We start from the raw sequence: 15449 nt of genomic DNA, 5'->3' as shown, positions 1-15449 counted from the left end.
AAGTCGATAATAAATTTCAAATGAATTTGTTGGTGAATATAAACAATTTAATACATTTTTTATATTTATTTGTTTATTTAATAAATATAAAAATTTTGTATATATTCATATTTCTAACTTAACAAACGGAGGTTATATAAGTAATTCATGAATAACTCGTCAATCATGAATAACTCGTCAAACATTGTACCGAACCGTTTACAAACAGCTCAACCCGGGTTTTCGATTTTGGAAGGAAACCCGGGTCTTACGCGATTTTGCCCGAACAAGCGCAAAGAGATGATCAAGCGAGGTCAAAGGCTACCTTGTTCGAACGCGTGTTGATTCTACATTAGCTAACACGAAACGTTTTACTTTATCCTATATCAAATCTAATCAAATCTCGCCACGTTACGTTCTTTTTGCGTCCCTATAATCCCCAAAGCTGGTCTCGCACTCCCCCAGAAAGTTTCGCCTTTCTCCCATACCCTAATCGATCATCAACAATTTCATCTCCATTAACGTTAAATTTTCGAGTAAGGTTTTTTTTCATTAATTTAAATTTAATTTTAGTTTTTAATGTTTAGTAATTGTAATTAATATATATATATATCTCAGTTTCTTTGAATTATTTTTTTGATTAGTTGTTCCTTATAAAGTGCCAATTGATGGATTTAATTGTATTTTTTTTTGTTTGAATTATTAATTTATTCTCTGTTTGATTGCCGAGAAAATGTGCGTGCAGGTGAGAAGTTTTTGAACTTTGAATTTTTATTAGGTCTTATATCATTTTGTTTGTTCTGGCAATTTTAGTTTTTTCGAATATGTTTGGCTGCGAGTAAAATGAAGGAAAGTTAAAAGAGGAAAATGAAAGAAAGAGAAAAACTTGAATTCAAGAGTTGACTTCAAGTCGGACTCATGAAATTAAGGCTCTTATCTTTTAAAATATTTGTTTTATGTTCCTTTTTTTCTTTTCATTTTCATGAAATTTCTGATTCAGAATTGACATTTAGAAATATCATGTGTTTTCCTGCATATTTTACTTAGCTTTCTTGGAAACCAGATTCAATGAAGTTTGCATTAAAAGCATTTTTTAAGGAAATTTATTTGCGTTCGGTTTTCAGTAAATATCGGTTAAGTTCATGAGATGCAATGTGATGTCAATGATACTATGTGGTGAATTTAGTTCTATGAAGTTGAATTCATTGAGCCACTTTTGACCTCGATGGAAATAATTAGAAAAATTATTTATTCTTGCAGTGGAGTTTGGGGTTCATGGTGATGTTAATGGTGGCATCCTCTTGAATTTGGTCCGAGTGGAGTGTAGTAGTACCATGGACAATGAAAATGGAACAGGTGAAAATCCCATTGAAGGAGTTCTCCAACCGGGTCTGAATGACAAGTTGGATTTAACTTCTCCAAAAAGTGGAGACTTCCCAGAGGTTGCTCCGGCTGATGAGCCTTATGAGGGTCAAGAGTTTGAATCTGAGGCAGCTGCACATGTGTTCTATAATGCATATGCCACGAGGGTAGGATTCATCATTCGTGTAAGCAAACTTTCCCGTTCAAGGCGTGATGGATCTCCCATCGGTAGGGCCCTTGTTTGTAACAAAGAGGGTTTCAGAACGCCTGATAAGCGAGAAAAAATCATGAGGCAAAGAGCAGAGACGAGGGTAGGATGCAGGGCGATGATTTTGGTGAGGAAAGTAAGTTCCGGTAAATGGGTTGTCACAAAATTTGTGAAGGAGCACACACATCCTCTAACACCTGGAAAAGGACGAAGTGATTGCATATACGATCACTACCCGGTCAGTTATCACAATTCAGCTGTAGTCTGTTGAGATATACATATTCTTTCACTGTCAATATCGGTTCATTCTTGCTGATTGGAAATTGAACCTTCTTTTGTTGGAGATGGAGATTTTTGTGAAATAGGAGAAGGGCTAGTAGAAAATTGAAGGCTTTAATTTTTTTTAAGTTCTCCATAGATTTTAAGAATCATACCCCTCCATATCCATTTCGAACACGGATACTTAAAAAAAAATGAAGAGTTGGAGCAAGAATAGGAATATATGGTTTTCAAAGTTCTAGCCTGTTAGGTAAGAATTAGTATACTCAAATCAAGTCATTAACATGCCTACCTGCCTGCCTTCTCCACTTGCCTTCAAACTAACAACAGATATTTTGTTTTTGTGTGCTGTTAGTCATATATTTGGATGAATGGGAGCTAGTTTGCCCTAACTAGAGCTGTGTTCGTAAGTGCTTTCAAAGATAACGTTTTAGACTGTGTCGTCTTATCGGAATTGTACATTACTGTGAATGCTGTTTCATGCTTCATGTCATTTAATCTGCCTTCTGCACTTGCCTTCAAACAAACAACTGATTTTTTTTTTGGTGTGTGTGTACGTTGTTCATATATTTGGATGGATGGGAGCTAGTTTGCCCTAACTAGAGCTGTAGTCGTAAGGGCTTTCAAAGTATAACGTTTTAGACAGTGTCATCTTATCGGAATTGTTTGACATTACCGAGAATTCCGTTTCATGTTTCATGTCATTTAGTCCGCCTATGAACTTCCTGTCACAGCTCTTTTCAGTGTCAGGTTTTTAGCCCCGAAAAACTCATTTTCAGATTTACTACAAAAAATAATGTTCGGGATTGCCTCGGTAGGCATTAATCGACCAAGTGGTCATTTCTATGTTGGTAAATACGGGAAAAATTACTTTTGTCTTAGCAATTCCGCCATTGTAGCTCATGCATGCAGTTTTTTCTTTTGAAATGTGGCTCTGATCCTCTGGATTAAACATCGTCGGTACAAGTTGCCATTAAATGCTCTTACCGTAAAGTCATCAGTTTCAACATTGTAATTCATTATCTGTACTGAAACTTGTTTTAATATTCTTATTCCTTTTTTTTTTGGCAGAATGAACATCATAAAATCCGAGAATTAACACAGCTGCTAGCCATTGAGAAAAGAAGAGCTGCAACATATAAAAGGCATCTAGAGTTGATCTTCGAGCAAATCGAAGAGTACAACGAGAGTCTATCGAAGAAAATCCAACACATAGCTGACAGTGTCCAGGAATTTGAAAACAACGAGCAGCAGAGCCGAGTATAGTTTCCATGTAGCTTTCCCTACGTTGTCGACACATAGGACCAAATCCAGGTATAGAATTACTATGCTGGGCACATACACCGGTGTTCATATGATTCGATTTGCATAGAAAAATCACATCCTGATACCGTTCTCGGTGTTTCGTTAGAATCTAGCCAGCTTCTTGGATGCCAACCCTTGGGTTCATACCAATTCATTGGAATGCCTTGCATAATTCTGCTTCCGAATTTGAACCACATGATTTGTAGCCTGTAGAACTAGAGGATCAGTCGATGTACAGTCTTTTGGGGCAAAGATATTCGGCATCGAACCCCGGGTTAGTCTGGTTCATGCAGTTACCTTTTAACGGTTCTCTCGGTTCGAATCTCAATATCTGCAACATCTTTCTTTTTTCTGAAGCAAAAGCCTCCTCTGTACAACAACAAACAAAGAATCGCATTAGGATGTCATTTTTAGTGTTTAAATTATTTTATAAACTTTTTTTCTTATTTTCGAAATTTCATATACTAATCATGATTTATTGTCAAATTAATATGAATACAATTGATCGTGATCACCAATCAATATCTAACTCGGAAGTTATTAAACGTGTCGTATTGATTTAGAAAGACAATGATAAATTTAATCTTAAAAAGAAAAAATATATTAGAAGAACAAATAATAATTGTATTATAAAAATAGATAAAATCGAAATCGATTTTGAAAAAAAAAGAAAATAAAATACTTTTTTAAGAAATTATCTATCCACGTTCCACATATAATAATTTCTAAAATGGTTATTTTTTATAAAGAAGGCAAACCGTTGAGGAAACAACAGTAAGCAGGAACCCTATTCTGTTTCTATCTTCTCTCTCTCTGTTTCCACTGTCAGTAGCCGTTGTTGCTTCCCGCTCCACGGCACAGCTGCTCATTTCAAACGCCATTTTTGAAGGCCGCTAAGGTTCTCATATATCTTCACTTATCTTAGGTATGCTCACTTTCATGTTTCTCTTTATTTATCGAATCAAAATAGGGTGAAGTAGTTTCTGAAAAGAAAAAAAAAACAGTTTAAACAATCCTAAATAAGTTTCTTTCGATGGGGTTTTTTTTTTGGGCAAGAGAGATGGAATTTGAAGCAAAAGATGAGAAATTTAAGGTGTGGTTTCTGAGTAAAATTATAGTATCTAAGGGATGAAAGTGTTATTTTAAAGAGTTTAACTTAATACCTTCTGGAGTAACTTGCTTTCCGGACGTAGAATTGTGGATTAATTCTGTTTTCTGAATTTGGAAGTCTTTAAATATATGTAGATGAGTGAATTTTTTATAGTTTATTTGGTGGAATATGTAACAAAATATTATAAATTTAAGGTTAAAGGTTTTTTTTACCAACTATTGATGCGGCGGGATGAGGCTTTGGATCTTGGTATTGTGAATGGAGAATATTGAGTTCGAAATATCATCTATAATGGATTGAATACTGATATATATGTATATAAAGGGGGTTTTCTTTTTGAATAACTTGCCTTTTGATGTGGAATTGTGGATTTCTTCATGTATATCTATATGAGTGAAGTTTGTATAATTTTTGTTGTGCATATATGCTAAGAAAGGTCATTTTTTTCTTTATTTTAAAGCTTGGTACTTGGCACATTACATTTCTGTGAAAATGAAGAAGATGATAGCCCTCGGTTTTGAAGGATCGGCCAACAAGATTGGTGTTGGCGTTGTGACATTAGACGGCACCATTTTGTCGAACCCGCGTCACACCTACATTACGCCGCCTGGCCAAGGTTTCCTTCCACGGGAAACTGCCCAGCACCATCTCCAGCATGTTCTCCCACTGGTTAAATCGGCTTTAAAAGAGGCCCAGATAACCCCTGATGACATCGACTGCCTTTGTTACACCAAGGGTCCTGGTATGGGTGCACCGTTACAAGTGTCCGCCATTGTTGTTAGGGTTCTTTCGCTGCTGTGGAAGAAGCCAATTGTTGCGGTTAACCACTGTGTTGCACATATTGAGATGGGAAGGATCGTTACCGGAGCAGACGATCCCGTTGTGTTGTATGTTAGTGGTGGGAATACTCAGGTTATTGCCTATAGTGAAGGGCGGTACAGAATATTTGGAGAGACTATTGATATTGCTGTTGGGAATTGCTTGGATCGGTTCGCTCGAGTTTTGACCCTCTCAAATGATCCAAGCCCTGGATATAACATCGAGCAGGTACCTTGAAGATGTTATGTTGTACTTTTCAAGTTTCATAGGTTACTTAGTCAAGGTGTTCAGGTTTCTTTTCGATATGGCTGTTTGCATTGTTTCCATGTTACTAGAATTGTTTGCTATTTCTTTTCTAGGAAGAATTGTTTGTTATTTCTTTTCTAGGACAGATTTTCTCCCATAATTTCATGTTCTAATTCATGCGCCGAGAGCTTTTGCATTCAAGCTTCTTGATATGATGTTCTCTATTTCCAGCTAGCAAAGAAAGGCGAAAAGTTTATTGATCTTCCGTATGTCGTCAAAGGGATGGATGTTTCCTTTAGTGGAATATTGAGCTACATTGAAGCCACTGCAGAGGAGAAGCTCAAAAATAATGAATGCACCCCTGCGGATTTATGCTATTCGCTTCAGGTGAATTACTTAGAGGACCCTTTTGCGTTCCTTACTCGAAAGTATATTCGGAAAAGGTTTAGGGGCCAAGGATCTTTATGTCAACATCCTAATGTAATTTTTTCAACTTATACTGTAAAATGTTGCAGGAAACTCTATTTGCAATGCTTGTGGAGATTACGGAACGAGCAATGGCTCATTGCGACTCGAAAGATGTTCTCATAGTTGGTGGTGTGGGCTGCAACGAGCGGTTACAAGAGATGATGCGGACAATGTGTTCCGAACGAGGTGGAAGACTGTTTGCTACTGATGACAGGTACTGCATTGACAATGGAGCAATGATTGCGTATACGGGTCTCCTTGCCTATGCTCATGGATCCACAACACCACTCGAGGAGTCGACATTCACTCAGCGGTTCCGGACCGATGAGGTGCATGCAATCTGGAGGGAGAAACAGGAGTCTGGCGACTCGAGTGGTCCTGCAGATGGGGGAAATTAGATGCTAGTTTATTAAGGTATGTATTTCATCTTGTTTGTTGCCAAAAAGGGAAAATAAATTTGCTTCAAATGCATGAGAGTCGGATACGGGTATATATCTAATACGGATAAAGGGTACTTAAAGAAAAAAAATGAAGAGTCGGAACAACGCACGGATTAAACCCTCCAAAGATGGAAAATTTTACGAGGAAATGAAAACTCTTGTGTTGGACACATACTCGTATCTAAACTCATTGTATTCCTTTTCCGCCATTATCGTCTAATCGGGTTTTCGATCATTTTAACAATTTGCAAAAAGTTCCAAATTTTCTCATTACAACAACATGCTGCATTTTTTTTGTTTGTTCCCCCCAGGTTTCAATGATTGTTGCATGTCCCAGATACGGGATCTTGAAGATTCATCAGAGGTTTCTGTATGAATTATATTACCTTGTAGTAGACTTTACCAGGAAAGGTTAAAGAACAAACTTTACTTTGTATTATGAATTTGTCTGAATTACTTCTTATTTGGAAACTTAGAATTTCACTTCTTTTCATTACTTCGAAATTATATTTTCTTAAACTTTGCATCATAGATATTGTTTGTATTGTGATGTTATAGTATTGATTGATTCTAATTTAAACCCTTCTCTAACGATATATATATGTATTCTTTATTGCGTATGTAAGTAAGATTTGTATTGTCATTTAATATATCAAAGTTCAATTGAAGGGTTAAAATTGAACAAAACACAAAATGAATTAAGTTGTAAAAAGATGAAATTTGTTAAAAAGAGATATTTAGTTTACATAGGTATTTTATCGTGTTTGGGGAAAATGTGGTTCAAGTTTTGTCAATATAGATTTAAATAGAGTCAAAGAAACAATGGATTTAGAGATTAAATAAAAATGCAATCAAATTATCTAATTAAAGATTAAAACGATGTTTTAATTTGTCTTTTATTATTCGGGTTTTATAAATTCAAACTCGATCCAAACTTGAAATTTGAACTCAAATTTGATTATTCGTGCTCCTGTAATTATGTTTCTTCGACACGCACGTTATTTCTTTTTGAATAAAATTTGTACAATTTTTTATTGGCTTATTATTCTTATTTCTTTCATTTTAATCCTGAATGATGCCAGCGAACTGTCAAACCGTGCTTCCTACATGGAATCCTTGTCAAAAGGGTGTGATAATTATTCTCATAATTAGATCAAATATATAGAGAAAATTAGAAGTAAAATTATCATATTCGAAACTCACTCGAATCGAAGTAACACAGTTCTCATTGTTCATTAAGATTAGAAGCCTACAACCAATTTACAAAATCTAGGATGATGGAACAAAGCATGAGCTTTTCTGGGAATCTACAACAGAAATAACATAATTGTGAGAATGAACTAACCCTTTTCATAGATTTATCAAGGGTAGAACGCCGTGAATGCTACAAATTATGACTCTGATCATCTCTGGATTCAACCTCTTTGATGTTTCGAATGGCATCCTCGACCGTTTTTGACAGCCGGTCCGCGTGTTCCTCAATGGCGGCCATAAATGCACATAATTGCTCCCTACAGAGCACTAATTCTTCATTTGCTTGATTCAACTCTGATGATAGTTCCTGGATTTTCTTATCTTTGTCGTCCTGTTGCATCCAGAACAGAATGGTTGATTTGATTTATGTAGTCATAACGTTGGAACAGACATACAAACATATAAACACATTTTGCACAGATTTCAGTCCAATGGTATCATTTTCTCATCAGCCATATTCCTCTGAAACTTGGGTGTGAATGTTGAACTCATATATGCATCGAATACGTGAATTTCAAATTTTTTCCAAGTTTCGATGTATTCGGAGACTTCGAAGGATCATCTCCTTACCATATCCAGATAAGCATCGAACATACGAGCTAGACACATGTACTTCATGAAAAAACGAAGTCGGAGAAACATCACAATCTCCCAACTCTCCAGCAAAAGAACCCAGAGCTTCGTATTGCAAGGGTAAAAAGTAACGATCTCAGATTGTAAAACATATAACATAAAGTATCATTTTCAGTAGTAAAAGCAGGACACAAAGAAATATCAGTCTAATTCTTTCAAACAAAATGAAAGGCACTTACATGATCCTTTGAGGAGGTAACAAATAGAGGATGATTATGCTCCTTGACAAATTTCGAGATGACGTATCTCCCTGACTTTTCTTGCTTCACGTTCATCCTTGCCATGCATCCTTCTCGTTTGCTCTGTCGCTTTCGAACCCGAGCACGAGTACTCTTTTGCCTGTTTTGATTAAAACCTTCTTTGTTACAAGCAAGCCGGCGATGGACGATCGATCCATCAATCTCGGACTTATGTGACGAAACAATTCGTGTCAGAAAACCTACACGTCTAGCATATTCATCATAGAAATCTTTTGCAGCTTCTGCGGACACAAATATCATACCCACATGTGGTTCTTGGTTCAGGTTGGGTTCACATGACTCGTATTCATGTACTGCACAACTTTCTGTAACTAAAACCTTCTCTTCTTTGTTTTTGTTCACTTCACTAACACCGGATTCACCATCGAAACAACTTTCTATGATTAAATGTCTATCTTCTTTGTTTTTGTCAGCTTCACTTACACTGGATTCACCTTCGATACAACTTTCTGTTATCATGATATGTTCAGTAAGGTTCTCCTTTTCCACTGCAAACCAACAAGTTTTCATAGGCCAATAATCATAAACACAAACACGAAACAACCATAATTCGTAAACAAATTAGTATTATTAAGGCATTTGGAAATTGTCGAGTTATCGGAATAGCCAAGAACATACAACGGTCTACAAACATCTGCACAATATATATTTGGCGTAACATAGGGAAATAACATATAATGGTACTCAAGATCATAAACATAAACTTTGGAAGACTAGTAAGAATACAGACAAGATTCACAACTCCGGGATTATTTATCAACTTGAAATTTACTGGACAAAGTAGCACAGTAATTTGAAATGAAACCCTGCAATTTCATGCTTATAAAAACACCTAATTAACTGGATAAAGCCACAAGTAGGAGTGCAAATGAGACACTATGCTCCCAAGCTATTCAAGTTTGATTTGGAAAAAGCTTAAGTTGAGCTTTCAATAGAGCCATGTCTAATCGATAAAATTAGCACGTGCAATGAGCTTGAGCATAAGCTTGAACACGAGTTTGAGCATATAAATGGCCTTAATCGGACAGAGCTCGAGCTTAGATAATTGTGATCGGTTGAGTTTGAGCCAAGCTTCAAGCAAGCTTGGAGTCGAACTTGAGCTCGTGCTTCAGATCGTTCAAGCTCAGACCGGTCAATTACAGCCCCTAACCAAAGAAACATGAACAAGAGACACATACATACACGTATACGCATAAGCGAAATTTAATATTTTCTTTCCTTTAGCTGTTTGGAAATAGGGGTAAAAGGTGAAAAACAAAACAAAATAATAATCAAATCAATTAATATTTTTAGTATTTCTCGCTAGGTAGAACAAGCAAAGCTTTCTTCCGATTTTCTTTTCTTCGTTTCACATTATTTCCAGTTTTTTTTTTTTCCTTTCATTTATCTAAAAGCAAGAAAATTTCAATTTCCTCTACTTTCCTTCCATTTTTCACGGAACCAAACAGATGCTTAATACATTTAGCGACAGATTAGAAATATATAAAAATGACGAACCAGTATAAAAAATCAATTCCTCCATTTAACTAAGCTAGTCTAACGGAAAAACAAATTACAATATCAGCGAAAAATGGGAAAGAAATAAATCGCAAAATCGAATTCGGATAAATTAAAATACAACAGAAAACATGAAACAGTTCCATTTTAAAAAAAAGAATTAAATTAAAAAAATTACTTGATTTTCTCCTCCTTCACTTACTATAGTAGCGCGGTTGACATCTTGAAATGAAGCAGCAGCTGCCACCGCCGCCGCTTCTTCTTCTTTATTCGTTCGACTCTTAAATTTTAATGGGACAAAGTAACTTTTAGTCTCCGAATTTGGTACTTTTTTAATTCAGTCGCTAAATTTTATTTTTGTTTATATTAATCCATGAATTTGACAATTTTCTCATTTTAATTCTTTTGATAATATGGTACTTGAGATTATACGCCGTTGCCAACTGAAATTATCTGAAGGACCGAAATTGAGTCAAAAATCTAAGTTTAAAAAACAATGCAAACGAAGAAAAATTTAGGAATCAAATTGGAAAAATTACCCAGTTCAATTGTTCGAGGAAAAAATACATACAGTAGGAATTTTTAATTCAACAGAAGTTTTAAAAATTCAATATATAGCTAATATACAATAGAAAATATAACTGACAAGCATTAATATATGGATTTGTATAATAAATATTATATTTGTCTTTATTAAATAAATATTAGAAATTATGATGACCTATTCACAATTAGACTTTTATTCTAATTTAGTTTTAATTAATAAAAATATAAGTAAATTATATTGTTTATTAAAAAACTATAATTAGTTTAAAAACTTTTATTTATTTAGGATTAAAAACATTTAACTTGTATAAGTTTACAATTACATTCCAACAACCATTAAGAACCAATAGTCGACGATTATTGTTTACAGTCGGAAACGGTTTTACTCGGACAACTTCTTGGAGGCTTCGACGTACTCATTGTCGGCTCCTCTAAGCTGGTTAACAACTTTGATGATTCGCTAGTGAAGATAAGGCGTCCATTTCAGTATTGACTTGGCATCGGTTAAAAGTATAAGGTTGTAGTGGTGAATCTAGAGAGGTATACATATATACATTAATGACATAAATTTTTTGTATGAGATAAGCACAAATAAAATCTAAAGATAGACACGATCAATAAAATAAATAAACAATTAATGAAATTCGGATTTTAATGTCTAGCCTAAAATAAAGGTAGATATGCTATTGTGTCCGGAATCTCAATGGCCACATTGCGAAAATAAATGCAATGGTGAATCTAAAGTTTAATCAGAGTATCTACGTATTTATCTTAAAATTTAATTTTTTTTAATTAATTGTTATTTTGTTGAAGATATTTATTCTAAAATTTTATTTATATTTGTTTTATTCAAAAATTTATGTTATTAATATACATATATCTACATGTTTAATTAATGATACTGGTCCCTAGCCCTAGAGGGGAAAAAAACAAAGAATCTTATTCCACGTATTTTATAAAGTTTGGAAGCAACTTTTTTACTTGAGTTAAATTAATCTTTGTAGATACTCCTATTAATACAGCTCCAGAGCGCTAGTGTTTATTTTTTGGGGTAAATTACAAACATGGTAACTAAACTTTATTCTTTCTTCTATTTTATTCATTATATTTTAAATCTTTTCAATTTTCTAACTAAACTTAATACATTGAGATTTTTTTTATCACTCAGACGCTAAATGGTTGATGGAGTTAAAATGAATTGTTATATAGATGCAAAACAACGTCATTTTTGGTGAAAAATTTATTTTTCTAAAACGAAATCATTTTTAACAGTGTTAACTATTTAATGATAGAATGACAGTTCAGTAAAAAAAAACACAATGTATTAAGTTTAGTGAAGAAATAATGATATATCACAACCTTCAAATTAAAGAAAAATTTGTAATTTTTGTAATATGAATGGTCACACTAAATCGGAACATTACAAGTTACAAAACAAAATCAAAAGAGAAGTTACAAAACAGAACTCCAAAAAAAACTGATGAGGTCGATCTAGCATAGGAGCACGATAAAGGAGAACTATTAATTACAACCGACGGCTACTTTAAAACAAGCGAAGAATAGAATAGGCTCCCTCGCAGGGCCCCACGAAATCGTCTACAAGGTCATGAAGAATAGAGAATCTTGATTCGTGCTTTCCCATGCCTGTCCCTCTAGCCTCTTTCATCCTGTTAACATCCGTCCAAACACTCTGTCGTCGATTCACTGCCACCATCCATGAGCTAAAGAGATCTTCATCCTTCTCCCCCTGCAGACTAGTGATTGTAGCATTATCTACAAAACGACTGTCCCATGCCGACACCTCATGAACTGCATTAGAGGAGGCACTGCATCACTCGGAGTGACCATAAACACCACATTTAAAGCAAATTTAGTTCAGTCCTTCATGCTCCAACTTCTGCATAAATCCATCAATACCAAAACTTGTGATGATTATTGAGATCCACAAATACTGCCAATTGAGCAAAGCGTCCCCGCCACCCGCAACAGTGTTATAGTCAAATTTAATAACCTTACCAATGGACATGGCAATTTGGAGAAACAGAACTTTCGTGTAGTATTTATACGGCAACCAAGGGGTTAACGTGGACTCTGAAAACTCCACAGGCTCCATGTACGGCTAATAAAGAAACTAGAACTTGTAAATTCTATTATAAGAGAGAAAGAGAGTAGGAAGTTATAAATTCATTGTTGGAGACTCAGTTTGCTTTCCTTCCATGGAGTCATCCGTAGATTCCAAGAGAAATCAAAGCTCCAATGGTGCATATGGAGAAGACATTCTATCAAACCTTCCGGTACGGGCCGGCTTGAATTTATTCAATGACGAACTCGTCAAGTATCAAGGTTTTTGGTTCCCGGGCATTATTGTGGAGGGAATACTAAGGGCTCAACGGCACTTCCAGGCTAATTCATCCGATATCTTCCTATGTACTGCTCCGAAAACTGGCACAACCTGGATGAAAACCCTCACTTTCGCCATCGTGTTGAGGACAACTACGTGCAACCACTGCAACCCTTTACTCTCCAAGTCGCCGCAAGATTTGCTTCGCAATTTGATCACCAAAGATCCCGAAAACCCTCTAATCCCCACTCATATCCCCTTCTCTTATTTGCCGAAATCTGTATCGGATCCATCTTCGAGTTGTAAGATTGTATACATTTGCAGGGACCCCAAAGACACCTTTGTTTCCATGTATTATTTCTTTGCCAAACTGGCAATATCAAGGATATAGAACAGGTGCCACTCGGTAAAGCTTTGGAGCTCTTCTGCAATGGATAATCGTTTTGTGGACCTTACTGAGATCATGTATTAGGGTACTGGAAAGCAAGCTTGGATCAGCCTGATAAAGTACTGTTCTTGAAATACGAAGAAATGAAGGAAGACACGGCTTTTTACGTCGCGAAACTGGCCGGATTCATTGGTTATGGATTCACCTCTGAAGAGAAACGAGACGGAGTGGTTGAAAAGATTGTGAGAATGTGCAGTTTCGATCATCTGAGAAACCTGGAAGTGAATAAAAATGGAAAATTTTGAAGAGAATACGTCCTTGGAGATGAAGAACAATGCGTTCTTCCGAAAAGTGTAAAGGACTGGGAAAATCATTTGACACCGCCATGGCTGCTCGTATGGATTCAATAACCGAGCAGAAGTTGGGTGGTTCTGGTTTGAATTTGATCTATTCATCTTGATAAAAGTTATCATAAAGTCTCTGTACTATTATCATTTCGATTCGATCTATGAATATCTCTGAGAACAACAATGATATCCATTTACATAAAAGGACTGTTTTTCATAATTCATTGCGGGCTGAAACAACATATAGATCTTGTTTCCTTGTTTTAATGGAAGAAACAAAATCATCTAATGCTTTAATAGAAGACCCTTTGTCATCTAATTCATCTTTCACAGCTGCCTTTATATGTTCCGCAATTTCTTCAGCTTTTTTCTTCATATCCCCTCCTTTTCCTTCTTTATCCATCACCATTTCCGTCACTTTCTTAACATGTTCACTCGAAATGGAACTCTGGATCCCTCTCGTCAACTCCACCGCAACACCCATTTCCTCCACCAACATCTTCGAGTTATAAGCCTGCTCGGCCACCATCAGCCACCCTATGATCTTCACACCTTGGCTCAAGCTTTCCAACGTTGAATTCCATCCGCAATGGCTTAAAAACGCCCCGGTCGATTTATGAGACAAGATCTCCAATTGCGATGCCCAGTTTTTCACCAACAACCCTTTGTTACTCTTATTCATTCGATCTTCGAACCCTTGTGGTAACCATTCGGATCTAAACTCCGCTTTTAAGTCGAATCCGAGTGGAGGCCTAATCACCCAAATGAATGGTTTCCCACTGTTTTCCAACCCAATTGCCAGTTCCATTATGTGTGATGGACTAATGGTGTTTTGAGAACCAATAGAAATGTAAAGAACTGAGTCATGACCATGCATATCAAGCCATTGAAGACACTTCTCAGGTGAAATCTCAGGCTCTTTCCCTGCAAGTTGTCTATATAAACTATCACAATTCGACGACAAGGATTTAGTTACCCATGGTTTGGGCAAAAGAGGACCAATTGGCCAAACAGGGGACTTGATGTATTTTCTCAGCAAATCTAATCCAAATGGTTCAATCTCTTCCACCGTGTTGCACAACCACCCAAATGACCTCAAAGATCCCGAAATCTGTGGCTGCATGAACCTGGACCATAGATCATTCCCATCAGCATTCCTCAAAAACCGATGGAGTTGAGAAACATGAAATTTACATATTTCAGGGAATCCAGGCACATTAAACTCATCGGAATCTGTTTTCCGATGAGGAAGATTCAACCACAACGAAACGTAAGCCATAGTCCCATAACCACCACCAGTCGAGAACGTAATGTTTACAGTTCCCACACTGTTCGCAACATCAACAGCCCACCCGAAGAACACATCGGAAATAACACAGACAGGTGGTCGGCCCTGTTGTTTAACTATCTCCAACAAAGCATTATGAAACGGGGTTCTCAAATAAACAGACGAAGAAAATAATTTACTGATAAGATCCAACGTTAAGTTCTCGGTGTTCTCCGTGTTGGGCGGCAACCCGTGATCTGAACTGGTGAACCGAAGCTCGAACAAGCGGATTCCGGGATTGGGGTCATGTCGGAGAGTGGAACGGAGGTATTGGATGTTGAGAGGAGTATTGGCAATGGCGACGTTAAAGCCGGTTTGGTGATGGATTTCCTTTGCTAAAGCTAGAAATGGAATGAGATGGCCGTGACCCATGAAAGGAAGTATTACAATCTTTATGTATTCGTCGGCAGAAACCATGATTGAGCTTGCTGAAGATGGGTTCTTTTCTCTCTGGTAAATTGCGGTTGCAGACCCAAAGCTTTGAATCTGGTTATAAAGAGCAATAATGGCGGTCCCTTCCGATGTTGGGCAGAGACAAACGTAGTTGGGGAGTGGGATTCTTCAATTGGTAAGGCATTTACGTGGCTTTCGTCATTACAACGTGGCTTTCGTTATTTCACATACATATACAAAATCATG

General features: G+C 36.3%; 5 protein-coding genes across 6 annotated transcripts; 3 read left to right on the top strand and 2 right to left on the bottom strand.

Annotated features, from left to right (window-relative positions):
* The first annotated feature begins 379 nt into the window (after positions 1 to 379).
* LOC120218170 (protein FAR1-RELATED SEQUENCE 2-like) lies at positions 380 to 3517 on the top strand. Its single transcript, XM_039215139.1, has 3 exons — positions 380 to 515; positions 1240 to 1787; positions 2900 to 3517. Coding segments are annotated over exons 1-3 (744 nt in total). The 5' UTR covers positions 380 to 514; the 3' UTR covers positions 3095 to 3517.
* A 380-nt stretch (positions 3518 to 3897) lies between these two features.
* On the top strand, positions 3898 to 6700 carry LOC120218169 (probable tRNA N6-adenosine threonylcarbamoyltransferase). 2 transcript variants are annotated; one of them, XM_039215138.1, is made up of 7 exons: positions 3898 to 4058; positions 4705 to 5291; positions 5541 to 5696; positions 5825 to 6176; positions 6422 to 6429; positions 6527 to 6563; positions 6604 to 6700. In XM_039215138.1, exons 2-4 carry the CDS (start codon positions 4737 to 4739, stop codon positions 6173 to 6175), a joined length of 1062 nt encoding a protein of 353 aa, XP_039071069.1. In that variant the 5' UTR covers positions 3898 to 4058; positions 4705 to 4736; the 3' UTR covers position 6176; positions 6422 to 6429; positions 6527 to 6563; positions 6604 to 6700. The 2 variants fall into 2 exon arrangements, 1 of the variants encoding a protein (XP_039071069.1); XR_005525216.1 differs by lacking the exon at positions 6422 to 6429 and having other exon boundaries at positions 5825 to 6191; positions 6529 to 6563.
* A 755-nt stretch (positions 6701 to 7455) lies between these two features.
* Positions 7456 to 10089, bottom strand: LOC120218164 (protein FAR1-RELATED SEQUENCE 8-like). The gene is made up of 3 exons (XM_039215131.1): positions 10064 to 10089; positions 8284 to 8852; positions 7456 to 7802 (listed from the first exon to the last, which is right to left on the bottom strand). Coding segments are annotated over exons 1-3 (771 nt in total). The 5' UTR covers positions 10065 to 10089; the 3' UTR covers positions 7456 to 7601.
* Positions 10090 to 12623: 2534 nt separating this feature from the next.
* On the top strand, positions 12624 to 13596 carry LOC120218034 (cytosolic sulfotransferase 17-like). The gene is made up of 3 exons (XM_039215033.1): positions 12624 to 13050; positions 13221 to 13378; positions 13489 to 13596. The coding sequence occupies exons 1-3, from the start codon at positions 12624 to 12626 to the stop codon at positions 13594 to 13596; spliced, it is 693 nt and encodes a 230-aa protein (XP_039070964.1).
* Positions 13597 to 13651: 55 nt separating this feature from the next.
* LOC120218163 (UDP-glycosyltransferase 92A1-like) lies at positions 13652 to 15272 on the bottom strand. Its single transcript, XM_039215130.1, has one exon. It carries the CDS (start codon positions 15225 to 15227, stop codon positions 13698 to 13700), a length of 1530 nt encoding a protein of 509 aa, XP_039071061.1. The 5' UTR covers positions 15228 to 15272; the 3' UTR covers positions 13652 to 13697.
* Between the last annotated feature and the right edge of the window lie 177 nt (positions 15273 to 15449).

This window comes from Hibiscus syriacus, unplaced genomic scaffold, assembly GCF_006381635.1.
Source record: "Hibiscus syriacus cultivar Baekdansim isolate YM2019G1 unplaced genomic scaffold, ASM638163v2 tig00110195_pilon, whole genome shotgun sequence".
Taxonomy (NCBI): domain Eukaryota; kingdom Viridiplantae; phylum Streptophyta; class Magnoliopsida; order Malvales; family Malvaceae; genus Hibiscus; species Hibiscus syriacus.
Note: the sequence above shows the minus strand (reverse complement) of the source record. Positions and strands in the feature narration are given on the sequence as shown.